This window comes from Hemitrygon akajei, chromosome 6, assembly GCF_048418815.1.
Source record: "Hemitrygon akajei chromosome 6, sHemAka1.3, whole genome shotgun sequence".
Taxonomy (NCBI): Eukaryota; Metazoa; Chordata; class Chondrichthyes; order Myliobatiformes; family Dasyatidae; genus Hemitrygon; species Hemitrygon akajei.
Window position 1 is genome coordinate 46,302,758 of NC_133129.1, and position 14,464 is coordinate 46,317,221.

The following is a 14,464-nucleotide window of genomic DNA, read 5'->3' on the forward strand; positions in this document are numbered from 1 at the left end:
GTCAACATCCCGATGAACTTCTTCCCCATCCTTTCCAAAGCCTTCACATCCTTCTGTAAAGCAGTGACCACAACTGGACGTACAACTCCAAATGGGCCTAACCAAAGTTTATTGGCTTATTATTGTCATATGTACCAAAATACAGTGAAGAGCTCCTTTTGCATACTGTTCATGCAGATCAACTCATTATACAACTACAACCATGATTTGCCAAAGGATATGCTCAATATCCCAATGGATGAAGGCAAGCACGTAATACCCCTTCTTTACTACTCTTTTTGCTTATTCTGCCACTGTTGGGGAGCTGTAGACTTGTACCCCAAGATTCTTCTGTACATCAATGCTTACAAGAGTCCTGTCATTTACTGTATATTTTTCTTCTATAAGTCCTCCCAAAATGCACCACCTCACACTTGTCTGGATTATCCTCCATCTGCCATTTCTCTGCCCAACTCTTCCACTAATCCAAACCTTGCGACAGCCTTTCATAACCTTCCTCATAATCCGTAGTTCAACCAATTTTTGTGTCATCTGCAAACTTGCTAGCCAGACCTACAACATTTTTGTCCAAATCATTAACATATCTTTCAAACAATAAGAGTCCCAGCACTGATCCTTGTGGTACACAACTGGTCAAAGACCATCAATTAGAATAAAATCCCTCCAGAACTACTCTCTGTCTTCTATGACCAAGCCAATTTTGAATCCAACCTACCAAGTCACCAAAGATCCCATGTGACTTCATCATCTGGACCAGCCTACATTATCAAATGCTTCAGTGAAGTCCACGTGGACAATATCCACTATCTTACCCTCATCAATCATTCAAGATTGTTTAATGCAGCATAAAGAAACATAATAAGAACATAATAATAATAAAAACATAATAAATATAAATACGTAAGATAACCTGTATACCTATATTGATTGTATGACGGTGAAGTGACAGGCAGACGAATGTCTGTACATTGGATGACTGACAGGAAATGATAAAAGTACTGGTGGTTGGGGATGAGAAGAATGGGTTAATGGGTAGAGGTGTTGATCAGCCTTACTGCTTGGGGAAACTATCTGCTTCAAGTCCTGGTGTGGATGCTACATAGTCTCCTCCCTAATGAGAGTGGAACAAACAGTCCATGGTGGGATCCTTCACGATGTTACTATCTCTTTTTCAGCACCTTCCTGTATCTATCTTTGATCGCGTATAGACTGGTACTGATGATGTATTGGGCAGTTTAGACTAACCATTGTAGAGCCTTCCTGTCTGTCACTGTGCAGTTTCCATTCCATGCAGTGATGCAGCTTACTAAGATACTGTCTACTTTTGCTCATTCTTTCTTGTTGCCATTTGCTCAATTTGGGGTTTTTCTTGCACATAGGGGATTGATGGTCTTGTCATTGTTTGCATGATTTTTTTTATGCATGGGGATTCATGTTCTTGTTGCCATTTGCTGATTTTTTTTGCCTATAGGGGTGATGTTTTTCTGTAAATGGCTTCCATGATCTTCTTTCTTTCGTGGCTTTCAGAGTCCTATACAGCATACATACTTTGATAATAAATTTACTTTGAACTTTGAACTACACATCTGTTGAGTGACATAAGTATGGATGTGCCAAGTCCAGCCCTCTTCAGCCTCCTCCGAAAGTAGAGGTGATGGTGAACTTTCCTGATAGTGTATAATGTGTTCTGGGACCATGAGAGTTTTCGCGATGTCTCCCACAGAAAACCATGCTGACTATCCTTAATAAGTTCACACCTTTCCAAATGTGAGTAAATCCTGTCCCAAAGAATCTTCTACAATAAGTTCCCTACCACTGATGTATAACTCTTGGGATCTATAATTTCCTGGATTCTTCAGATTAGCCTTCTTGATCAATATAGACAAATCTCCAGTCTTCTGGCACGTTGCCAGTGGCTGAAGACATTACAAAGATTTCGGTCAAGGCCTCAGCAGTCTTCTGCCTTTTCTCCCACAATATCCTACAATAGGTCACATCAGGCCTTGGGCATCTGTTCACCATAATATTCTTCAAGGAATCCAACATCACTTCTTTCTTAATATCAACAAGCCACTCCCTGATATCACTATAATGCATGTCCTATTCTTTGGCAAATACTGATGCATAATAGTCATTTAGCACCTCACCCACATATTCTGACTCCGAGTATAAATTTCCTCCTTTGATCTGGAGTGTTCTCGGCTTTTTCTCAACTGTCCTTTTTTTTAAAATATAAAATCCCTTGGGATTTTCTGCAAAATGCCATTTTGCACAAAATATCTTTGAATGCTTTGCAATACTACTTGCAAAAACATTTCACAGCTCCTTTTAGCATCCGATTCCTTTTTTTAAGAAGTCTGTTCCTGCTTCCCTTATATTCCTCAAGAATTTAGTCCAATCTCAGCTTTGTAAACATGCTTCCTTTTTGCTTTTATATTTCACTTACAACATCTTTTGTCATCCAATGCTCAAGGAAAAATACTGGTCCCAAATTCTATCCAGCAAGTCTTTAAAAGATTTGCACATGCCACGTGTGGGTTCACCCAGTAACTAGTGTTCCCAATCTACTTGCTCCAATTCCTGTCCGACACAGTTGCACGGGTGATGTAAAAGGTCCAGATATGGAATACCCAAATCCTTTGATCACTACATTACAGAAGTAAAAATAGTAAATGCTGAAAATATTTTGCAGTTCAATCAGCATCTGTGGTTAAGAGAAGCAGCTTAACATCCTTTGCCACTTCACTGTCTTTTGTAATGTCAATGACTCAAAAGTGAGTCCACAGCCAATGCAAGATGCAGATGCATCAACATGTGACTCCATTGCATTCCATGTTTATCCATGCAACTAGAATAAGCTCTCTGAGCCATGCCACTAACAATCCTTTATAGACCCAGCTGGAGGTTCTCAACACAATCTAGCCCAATGATCAACTTTTGAACCATTCCCTCAGCTTATTTGATGCCAAGGCTCCACATAAAACTTGCTCCCTGCTCATACCCCTGGAACATTCCCAATGATGAGACCCAAGGACTCAAACTTAAACCAGTATAACCACGATGGCATGTCTAAACTACATCAAAAGACATCGTGGCCTTTTCCCCTCTGATTAAATTGTTTTCTTCTCCTGGATCAGACTGGAAGCAAATTGACTCTGACTTCTTATCATTACTGTCAGCTCAACTCTACTGCCACTTCTATTCCCAATCACAATTTTCTTGCCTTGCTACAGGTTCACTCTTTATGGCTCCAAAGCCCAAACACTGCTATAATTTCATTCTAGCTACCACTCTAAGCTTTTCAAGTATCTTCCTTCATTTCAACTGCACAATCGCTACAATCATTTTTTTAAAAAACCTCCTGAACTCCATCTTAACAAACCATTCTTCTGCTTCTAATCACTTTACCCACTTCTTTGAAAACAAGCTTCCCAAATCTTTCCTGTAACTTTATACTTGAACCTCATGGATCAGATTACCACTAAATTTATCTTCATCAAAGACATTTCTTCTGCTGTCACTGACCATATCACACTCTTCCACTGTTCAGTTCAGTAAAACTACCTTACCTTATAACTTAGTTAACAAGCAGCGAGAAAAAAATAGTCCCAGTTATCTGAGCATATTTGGAAGCCGAGATCCAAAGGAAAGAGTCATTCTTCCCAAAACATCAAAGCACATATCTTCTAACCCAGAGATATTTGTAGCTGTTTGCTTGTGCCATCTTCACCCTGTCCCAAAACCCAGTCTGCATGCAAACATGCACAATAGAATTCACCTCTTTGTTCTGTTGTTTCTGCCAAGGAACACAGCTAGATATTCTTTTCAAAGACATGTTCTATTCTTTTTCCAGGTATGTTTTATTTTCATCTTACAGGAATGACTGTTATGTGTACATATAAATTCCTAACACCTCATCTCTACTGTCAAAAAAGCACAGTAGTCACTGACCAGGCACAGTAATGCCAAGTGGCATGTAATGTGCTGAAGTCACGTGCAAGATTCTTTCATAAACTGCCCACTCAAAATAAACTGGCCTTCCTGTTGGATAAAGGAAACCAAGCCTGGCTACCCTGTTGTTGAAGATTTCCTAAGTGTTAATCTGATTGTAGTTGCCTCCACCAAGTTTGAACTGGTGTAGATTCCACCATCCATACCCCTTCTTTGCCAATGAATTACAAGTCCCTGATCAAATTACCAATACCCCTGCCTGCCTGATCACCTCACACTTCCCTTTCTCCAAAGCTCTATTATATGGAGACTGGTTAGAAGGGTTGTATTCGCAATTACAACTCCAATGGAATGTACAACAAAAAGTGGTTACTAGGGGCCTTTAACAAAATTTGTATTTACCCTCGAGAAACTGTTCCAGCTCCCTCCCCCACCGTTACTTTAACGTATCTTTGAAGAAACAGAAGAATTTCTTGGCAGTGATGTTCCTATTGCCCCTTTAATAATCTCTACACTGAATTGGGAGACTCACAGGAATGGATAAGCAATGACTAGTAACAGAATTGTAATACCATTGAAAGAGGACAAATTGAGTTAATTCACTCTGACTGTCTTCCCATTTTAATCCCTTTGAAAAGAAAACCAATACTACACATCCTAAATGTCAAAGCTACACCACACAAACTAAAACATTTACTGTAATCTGGATATTTAATTCTACAATTTTCCGCAACATCCTACAGAAGTATGCAACAATCTTTGCACTCCCCCTTCATTCAATATCTAAAACGCAGCACTCACAACTGGAATTCTACAAATCTGAAACAGGTCTATAATTAGGGAGCAAAAACAAACATTCGAAAACCAGGTATTTTTCACCTTACATCAGGTACTTACTCTGTGAAATAGTCAGCAAGATGCTGCATCCCGTTCTGCAATGCCAAGTCCACAGGTGTCTCCCCTTCCTCATTTGGCATCACCACAGCTTGGATTCCACCAGGCTTGCACAACAGGAACTCAGAGAATTTATAAAGGCCCAATCTCACTGAAACATGTAGCAAGGTTTCTCTGGGTATTAGCTCTAGAAGATAAAGATAAGGAAGTCAGGATAAAAGATTAGTGAAAAGCTTGAGAAATGCTCAGGTAACAGCTGTGGAGACTGAAATGTGGTTATATTTCAGATCAATGACCTTCATGAGATCTAGATGTTGGACACAACTTTACATGAAACTAGTAAAGCATTAGTGTACTTGATCACTCAACATCTGTGGAAATCACTGTTTCCAAGAGAACAAAACAATCACATTATTTCCTGGATCCAATTTGCAAGGTTAGAAATTACACCAAAACAAAAAAAAAAGTCAATGGTTGGGGTTGGGGTTGATGGCCAACGCTCCCTTGGGAGGCTGAAAGAATATTTTCTGTGCTGTATCTCTCCTTGGCCATTCAATTCTATCGCCCTTTACAGTTAGCTGTGCAGGTGAGCTGTTTTCACATTCAGATCTGGTCAAAATAGTCCAAAGTGAATCTGACATTATCCGCTCACAGGTTTGACTCCTATTCGTAGTACTGCAGGATCAGCATCTACACAGTTTAAAGGGGGATGCTTTGGCAGGTCACCACCCTTTGCTGGGAATCCAATGCGAGTAAGTTCCGTTTAACAAAAGTGTTGAAATCACTCAGCACGCCAAGAAAATTAATTTAGGAAAGTAATAGGGTTGATGTTTTGGGTCAAGAGGCCTTCGTCAAAATAGAAAATTTTAGTAAGCAAGGATGTTTCAAGTTGCAGAGAAGGGGGCCAGTTGAGAGAAGGTCTGTGATACAATGCACACTGACTGGGTCAAGAAGATAACAATTACTTTTAAAACAAGCAGCGAGAGACAGAAGAGAGGCAAAAAGAAGCAAATTCAGAAAGGTACAGCCACATCAGTGGAGCATTATCTGAAATTCAGTGCTGAGTCCCCAGAGCAGATGGAAGATGAGAAACTATTCCTTCAGTTTATGGTGGACATCTTCAGAGCATTCAAGAAGCTGAAGGTGCAGACCAAGAGGGAGAGTGAGGAGAGAATGAATATGACAAGTGTGAGGACATTCAGAGTCACCCTTGTGACTAAAAAAAGAGGCATTTTGAAAAAGCAGTCAGCCAATTTATTGTACCCAATCACAGGCATTCCCTTTGTCTCCAGACCTCCACCTCACTGCAACTTAATACATACTTGCTTTCCAGTTCTGATTTCAATCATTCAAAATGAGCAGCCCCACTCCCCCACCCAGTAATCACCTCACCAGCTCCACACAGGCACCAGTCACAGGACACAAGCACCTTCCTCCTCAGGTACCAACCACACGAGCAAGCCCCCTACTCAAAACACTATCACAATTACTTGGAATAGTGAGCCTGCTATCCCAGAAACTAACCACCAAATCCAGACTCCTAAACCGTTCAGAAACTAACTCCATGCACCAGAAAGAGAGTAGGTCATAGGGAAATAGGCAGAGAAACAGAATTTAAAAGGTAAACACGAGGAAATCTGCAGATGCTGGAAATTCAAGCAACACACACACAAAATGCTGGTGGAACGCAGCAGGCCAGGCAGCATCTATAGGGAGAACAGAACAGAATTCATAGGATTGCCCTAAAAACTGGCAAAGACTAGATGGGCCAAATTATCTCCTTCAAATTTGTTACAAAACATGAATGTGTAACAAGTACAATCTGGTATATTCTGCCTATTTTAATAAACTTCCACTTAGAAGCTCAAGCAAATTTTCAATTAATATTTTTAGTTATCTTACAATGGAAATTTCAACAAATTTCTGTCAGAAAATGTGAACAATCTGAAAAGGATCACTATCAATTATTTTGTGAAATATACTTTCATTGTGATGAATTAAAGTCTGGTCTAATGGACTGAAACCCTCATTGAAAACTACATCCATATAACATAAACTTGAAAAATCTTTTTTAAAAATCAGGGCATCTGCCCTTTTCATGCACATATCCAATCTCACTAAACATATGTGAGGTCATTATCTAATCCAAGTGACTGGACGAAACCCCATATTCACACTTCTAGCAGTTACTGCTGTACAATGTAAGATAGTACCCTGCTATGCCACAAATTTTAAATCTTCAAATGGAAGAAAACAAAATGAATATGCTTACAATGTACCCCTTATCAGTCTAAAAGCAATGAGTTAAGACCATCTGTTAATGTTGCTGAGTAAGCCGCTGAGTTATTACTCTTTACCTTCTGCGCTGGGGTGAAATATTACTTGGAAAAGTAATTTGTAAAAAGGTATGTTCTATCAGAAAGGTAAAAACTGCTAAAATGCAATTTTTTTTTCTACTTCCGAACCATTCTAAGACCTGCAGAAGACTTACTAGCAATCAGGAAGATGGAGGTTCAATTCACAGAGGTGGTCTTGGTCAGGGAGCTCTACAACCACTTCTACTGCTTTCCTGAAAACGGACTGGGATACAATCCGAGCGAGCAGCTTGTTGAACTTCTAAAACACTCCCATAATGTCTCTTGGTACTTTTATACAGCGCAGTTGGCAGCATCTAAGCTACAGTTAATATTTGTGCATTAATTAAATTTTTGAATAAAGCCATGCATGAATGGAAACAAGACCAAAAAGCTTTCATTCTAATTATCCCAACAAATTATACAAATTGCTTGGAGATTCTTGGAATCAGACCGAATTAAATTGTACAATGAGACAGAAACAATGAAAGAATTTTCCTATAGTACTGGACAAGGAATGCTACTGCAAAGACAACGCTATGACGCACGACAAAATGATTTCCATAATAATTACGACACATTAATTATGCACTACATAATAACAAAACAAACCCAATAGTGTGACAATTATTTATGCAGTGTCAAAAATCACCTCAGTGGATCAACACATAGAATACTTCACCAAACTGATAAGTGCAATGGGTATTTATCTTATTGCTTCAGCTAAAATACTACGTAAAATTTGAAAATTTTGTTTTAAAATTTTCTTCAACAAGTGACACACTATTCTCGTTAGAAAAAAATTAATTAGATTTAAACATCACAAGACAAATCCCAAGAGTCAACAAGTTGTTTGTTAAATTACTTATTCAAAGAGTGATTTAAAAGAAATATGAGAACTTTTAGTGGCTATTTTGGAACTAAAATATTGTCATAAATATATTAACACAAAATGTACTTACTTCTCAAAAATGATAAGAATTAAATAGATATTCAATGGATAATATTTAGCTTTATTACCTAACAACTCACCCAATTATTGTAGCATTGAAATCAACAGTTTGAAGGGTAAGCAATTAAAACTCCTCGACTAAATGACAGTTTTGATTTTATTATGTTATGATATTGAATAAATGGATTACTGGTCTTTTCTTCTATTTTACATCAAATCACTAAACCCACAAACAAATCAGGAATCAAATAATAACTTTTAGGGAAAAGTACTTTGCTAATGATGTACTGTACAATCTTTTACAATGCATTTACAGGACCAGCCTTTGATGGTATCAACATCCATGAAACTTAAATTAAAAACTTGTCTAGTCAGGTACATAAAATAACATCATGTAAGATACCAAAGATTGAATGTATAGTTACCTTGTTCCGGCCACTTTCCAAGGAGATTCCAAGACGGAAGTAATTCCAAGTGTTCAACTGCTGCCGTCATCTTCTCATCTAATGACTGCATTGCCTCTATCGTGAGGCCAAATTGTTCAAGCAGAGTCTGGTGACTAGTGCAAGTGACTGTGTCAACACTTCCGATCAGAAACTGAGCTAGCTTGTGAGCGACATCCTGAACATAGGTAATCTGACTACACCCAAGGACAGATACCAAATGTCTCTCTGTGTACAGGCAGGCAGAAACTGTAACACTTTCCAAAATGTCATGGCCTGCAACAAATTGCAAGAATAAATATTAAACTCTAGATCTCTAACACAGGATTAAATATATATTATCATACTTAGATGTCAACTCTGTTTGTTGCCAAATCGAAGATTGTAGATTCAAACAGAATTTCAGAGACTTAACCAGGTAACTTGAAGTGACACTGCAGTTCAGTACTTCCCGCACATATACTAAACCAAACCCCTTTCTGACTCACTGTGTGAAGTTAGAGGTTCCATGGAATTATATGATGAAGCAGTAAGAGTCGCTTATCAACATTTTCTATGCCATGTCCCTCGGAATGGCTGAAACGCATCCAAATCATTGTCAGATTTTGAGTAACACACACAAAATGCTGAGGAACTCAGCAGGTCAAACAGCATCTATGGGAGGAAATGAACAGCTGATGTTTCAGGCTAAGACCTTACATCAGGACCAGTTGGCCATCAGGCTGTGACCATTCATCAAGTGTCCCCAGTGTGGCCTCCTCTACATCGGTACATCCCAATATAGATTGGTTTGACAAGCACTTTCACTCCATCTGCAACAGGAAGGATTTCTTGGTGGCCAACCATTTTGATACCATTCCTCATTCCCATTCCAACAAGCCCATCCATGACCTCCTCTCTGCCACAATGAGGCCAATCGGAGTATGAAGAAGCAAAACCTCATATTCCATTTGGATAAGCTCCAACCTGGTGGCATTTTTTATTTCGAGATACAGCGGAGACAGGCCCTTCTGGCCTAACGAGCCAGAGAACCCAGCAACCCACCTATTTAACACTAACCTAATCACAGGACAATTGACAATGACTAAATAACCTACTAGCTGGTACATCTTTGGACTGCTGGGAGGAAACCAGAGTACCCGGAGAAAGCCCATGTGGTCACCGGGAGAAGACCAGTGAGTCCGATCAATTAAATAATAAAGAACTGCCATGGAGGAGAAGGGAAGAGAGATAGCGATTTACGTAATTTTCTGATTAAGAACTGATATTTTTGATGTTGTTTCAGGTATTTTATTTTTTTATTTAGTTTTAATGTTCAATTGTATAAATATTTAATGTTCAATTATATAAATATTTGGCATTTTGTTTAATTTTGTAGTAGTATAAGCCAATTATCACAGCAGCTCTGTGCTCAGGATCTGCTTTTTATAGTAGACAAGGCCCTGGATTGCACAGGTCTCATTGATCAGCTTGGACTAGGAGCCAATTTCCAAGTGGCAGTTGACACTCTGATTAAATGAAAGATGAATTTGGGTACTCCCTAGAAACTGGAAGATCCAAGCCAATAAAGCAATTCTTTCCCCCCCAATTCGAATGTCTCTTCTCTCAAAGCTTTCCAGTCACACATGTTCCATATGTGAACTGTGCAAATGCAAATCAGTATACATATCTGCTATCAATGTGAAAGTCTATTAGCAACACATCATTTCTAAAAAATGTTTAAAATTACCCAAGTGCGTGAAAATACCATAAAAATTACTACTAAAACTTACTACCATGGAGAATTATTTTTTACAAGTTTATGTTTCCTGATAAGCTAAATACCAGAGGAATTTATACTGTCTGGAAAGTCTGACACGCTGCAATAAATGCCCAATAAATGTCAACCTGTTAAAATGCACAGCATGAACTAAGTTAGGTACAAAAATATTGAATTCTCAATATCTGCTTTGTGTCACAAAGAAACAGAATATCATTCTCAACTTACTTATAATTTTAAATGCGAGGTTTGTGCGAATACTATTAAAATATACTTTAAGTAACTTTGAGTGGCACTGTGGCACAGCTAATAGAACTTCAGTCTCACAGCTCCAATGCTCTGTGAACCAGATTCAATCCACTTCAGAGTTGACATGAGTGAAATTATCTACAACTGTTGGGCTCCTGAACCAGTTTGTATAACTTCACTCATTTCAAATCTGAATTGAATCTATAACCTATAGATTCATGCTCAAGGACTCTACAATTCATATTCTCAATTTGACTTCTTTTGCACATAGGTTATCTCTCAGTCTTTATTGATATATATTTTTTTTTCAAAAATTCTTCTGTATTTCTTTATTTTCCTGTAAATGGCTGCAAGAAAATGAATCTCAAGGTAGTATATGCTGACCACTTTGTTAGATACCTGAGGTACCTAATAAAGTGGCCACTGAGTTTATCTTCATGGTCTTCCGCTGTTGTAACCCATCCACTTCAAGGTTCAACATGTTGTACAGTCGGAGATGCTTTTCTGCACACCACAATTGTAACATGTGGTTACTTAAGCTACTGTTGCCTTTCTGTCAGCTTAAACCAGTCTGGCCATTCTCCTCTGACTTCTCTGATTAATAAAGCATTTTCACCTACACAGCTGACACTCACTGTATTGTTTTTTTGTTTTTCGCATCATTCTCTGTAAACTCTACAGACTGCTGTGCACAAAAATCCCAGCAGATCAGTTTCCCAGATACTCAAACTACTCCATCCGGCACCAACAATCATTTCACGGTCAAAGTCACTTAGATCGCATTTCTTCTCCATTTTACTGTTCCGTCCGAATGCCAACGGAACCTACTTTTATGCATTGAGTTGCTGCCATATGATTGGCTGATTAACAAGCAGCTGTTAATAGAGTAGCCTCAAAGTGAAATAAATTCACTTTGACTTTGACCCTGTCCTCCTCATTCCTGATTTCAAGGAGTTAGCATGTTCTTCTTATGATCACATGAACTTCCTCTCCCAGCCCTAAAGTGTGCAGGCTGATAGGTTAATGGGTTGCTGTAAATTGCCCCTAGTGTGTAGGTGAATGGTAGAATCTTGGGGAATTGGAGGGAATGATGGCAGAAGAATGTGGGTTAGGGCAGGATAAGTGTAAAAATGGATGGTTAGCAGTTGCATTGACTTGGGGATCCAAAAGATCTGTTTCCATGTTTTTTTTTAAACTTTTTTTTATTGAGTTTTCAAATGATTACAGAAAGAAAAAAAATATATACCCTTCCCCCTCCCCTTAGCCCCTCCCCCCTAACATCCCTATATAAAAAAAGAAAGAAAGAAAGAGTGCCTGGATATCGGAAGATCCCCACATGCTCCACGGAGTTCGTAATAACTTTAGTATATATATTTATTTCTTTCCCCAAATAACCAATTATTTTATCTTCGGAACACCTATATATTTAATCCTGTCTTTTGTAAATAAGGGCGCCAAATTTTCAAAAATGTTTCATATTTATCTCTTAAATCATAAGTAATTTTTTCAAGTGGAATACAGCTGGAAATTTCATTCTTCCAACGATCTATACTTAAGTATGAATCCGATTTCCAAGTAACTGCAATAGCCTTTTTGGCTACTGCCAGTGCAATTTTTATGAATTCTTTCTGATATTTATTCAATTTGGGTTTCGATTTTATCCCTTCAATATCGCCTAATAAAAATAATATTGGATTATGTGGAAGTTGTGTTCCAATAATGTTCCCATGTTGTATAACTCTATGAATAAATTTGCTCATTTAGTTTCTTAGTTCTTACCTGGAATTACTGACTTCAGTGTCCTAGCATCCAGCCTCTGAGCCACAGTGACATGCATCTGGCGGGAGCCTTCATAAATGAAGTACAATTCTGTATTTTCAGGTAAGAGACAAGTCTCTTCAAACACTGCTAATATTGACTGCTGCCCCTGGATAACAAAAATTAAATAGTATCTGATTACAGAAACCATCAGAAAACAAGGAATCATTTTCAAAAACAAAACAACAAATTTGTACCTATGGTAAGACTTGCATACAGTTTCAATTGGAGATCCCTCTGAAGTCAAGCCAATTTCATTCATTCAAATATTGAAATTCTTATTCTATTGGTTGTTACTGGGTGTCAGGCTATTGACTGATCTCTGTGTCATAATAATATTTGCCAAAGTTTCCACAGTACATCTGAAAAAGTGTTTGATTATGGTCACACTTGCTGGAGCTCAAGGATACTGTTTATCAGAACCATCAGGGAATATTTGTATCTTGGGTTAACATCACAGTGATCTTTGAGACCCATATGGTTCTAACACAAAAGGGAACGAGTATAGAGGGTGGGAGAATTGTAATTCCATAAGTATATCCTATAAACATCAATGTTGTACCATGAAAGCAGGGCACTTTACTGTGGAAGGAGGTGATAGGAGTCATTGACTTTGGTATTGACAGAATGTCAGAATTGGGACATTAGACAACATTTGTTGTCTTGTAAAAGCAGCAAGAGATTGTGCAAGCTAATATTACACATCTCAATTGTTGTTCAGAGGTTGCAATCTATGGAGATTGACTGTTATGCAGAAAACAGAGCAACATTTGTACAATAAATCTACCTATGTGAAGTACTGCATGTTTGTCAAAATTTACAATTATTTCAGAAAATATTATGAAATATATAATGCTTAATGATACAGTATATAAGCAACTGGGCTGTCTTGGCATTGGATTAGAGGGCAAGGATTATAATGTATCCTTAGTGCTTTCAAAATGTACAATAAATGCATAATGCACTGTTGATCCAGGACAGTATACACACTCAGTATACCTCCTGTACCTAATAAAGTGGCCACCGAGTTATGTTTGTGGTCCTCTGCCCATTCACTTCAAGGTTTGATGTGTTGTACATTCAGAGATGCTCTTCTGCACACCACTGTTGTAATAAGTTACTGCTCCTTCCCTCTCAGCTTGAACCAGTCTGAACATTCTTCTCTGATCTCTCACATTAACAAGGCGTTTCACCCACAGAACTGCCACTCACTAGATACTTTCTTTTTGTTTATCGCACCATTCTCTGTAAACCCTGGACTGTTGTGCAGGAAAATCCCACGAGTTCAGCTTTTTCTGAGATAATCAAACCACCTCACCTGGAACAAACAATCATTCCATGGTCAAAGTCACTTAGATCATACTTCTTACCCAATCTGATGTTGGGTCTGAACATCAAGGGAACCTCTTTACCAAGTCTACATGCTTTTATGCATTGAGTTGCTGCCACATGACTGGCTGATCAGATTGTTTGTGTGAAGGAGCAATTTATTCACATTCTCGTTGAGCATGATGTGGAGTTCACAGAGGTATCTCAAGGCTGTTAATGGTGCTCAGCTGCTAGCTGAGTGCCTATCGGTGGAGAGCGGCCCTGGATCATGTGAGTGCAGGAGTGGACAACACTTCTCACAGTTGAACCACTGTGTTACCTGAAGACTTGGTCTTGGGTTGGGAGGGAAGGCACATGGAATGCTTATTTTCTGAACCTGTGGATGGGGCTACTGTCCATAGTCCAGTGGTCTAGATATGTGGTAACTGCCAGAGTATAGAGCACACAGCTGGTGGGTAACAGACTGACATGGATTGAGAATAAGTTATGGGTTAGAAAACAGAGAAAAGGTCCAATAGATCCTTCTCTGACTGACCGGTGGGATACTACAGGGATTGGTGCTTTGGCCTCAGCAAGTCACAATCTAAATAAAGTGGCTCACAGAAACAATATTTCCTAGTTTGGCGATAATACTCAACCACGTACGATTGTGAGGACAGAATACGATGGAGAGCGACTTCAAGGGGATGTGATTAGGGGAGAACATGATAGATGG

At 38.7% G+C, this 14,464-nt stretch overlaps 1 protein-coding gene across 3 annotated transcripts in view; it reads right to left on the minus strand.

Annotated features, from left to right (window-relative positions):
* arhgef28a (Rho guanine nucleotide exchange factor (GEF) 28a) overlaps positions 1–14,464 on the minus strand; it is a 385,900-nt gene that overhangs the window by 282,442 nt on the left and 88,994 nt on the right. For all 3 annotated transcript variants that reach the window (XM_073048304.1, XM_073048303.1, XM_073048302.1), the window contains exons 3-5: positions 12,382–12,529; positions 8,577–8,870; positions 4,849–5,032 (exon numbers count right to left, since the gene is read on the minus strand). In XM_073048304.1, the coding sequence (XP_072904405.1) occupies positions 4,849–5,032; positions 8,577–8,870; positions 12,382–12,529 (626 nt within the window). The remainder of the gene's footprint in view (positions 1–4,848; positions 5,033–8,576; positions 8,871–12,381; positions 12,530–14,464) is intronic.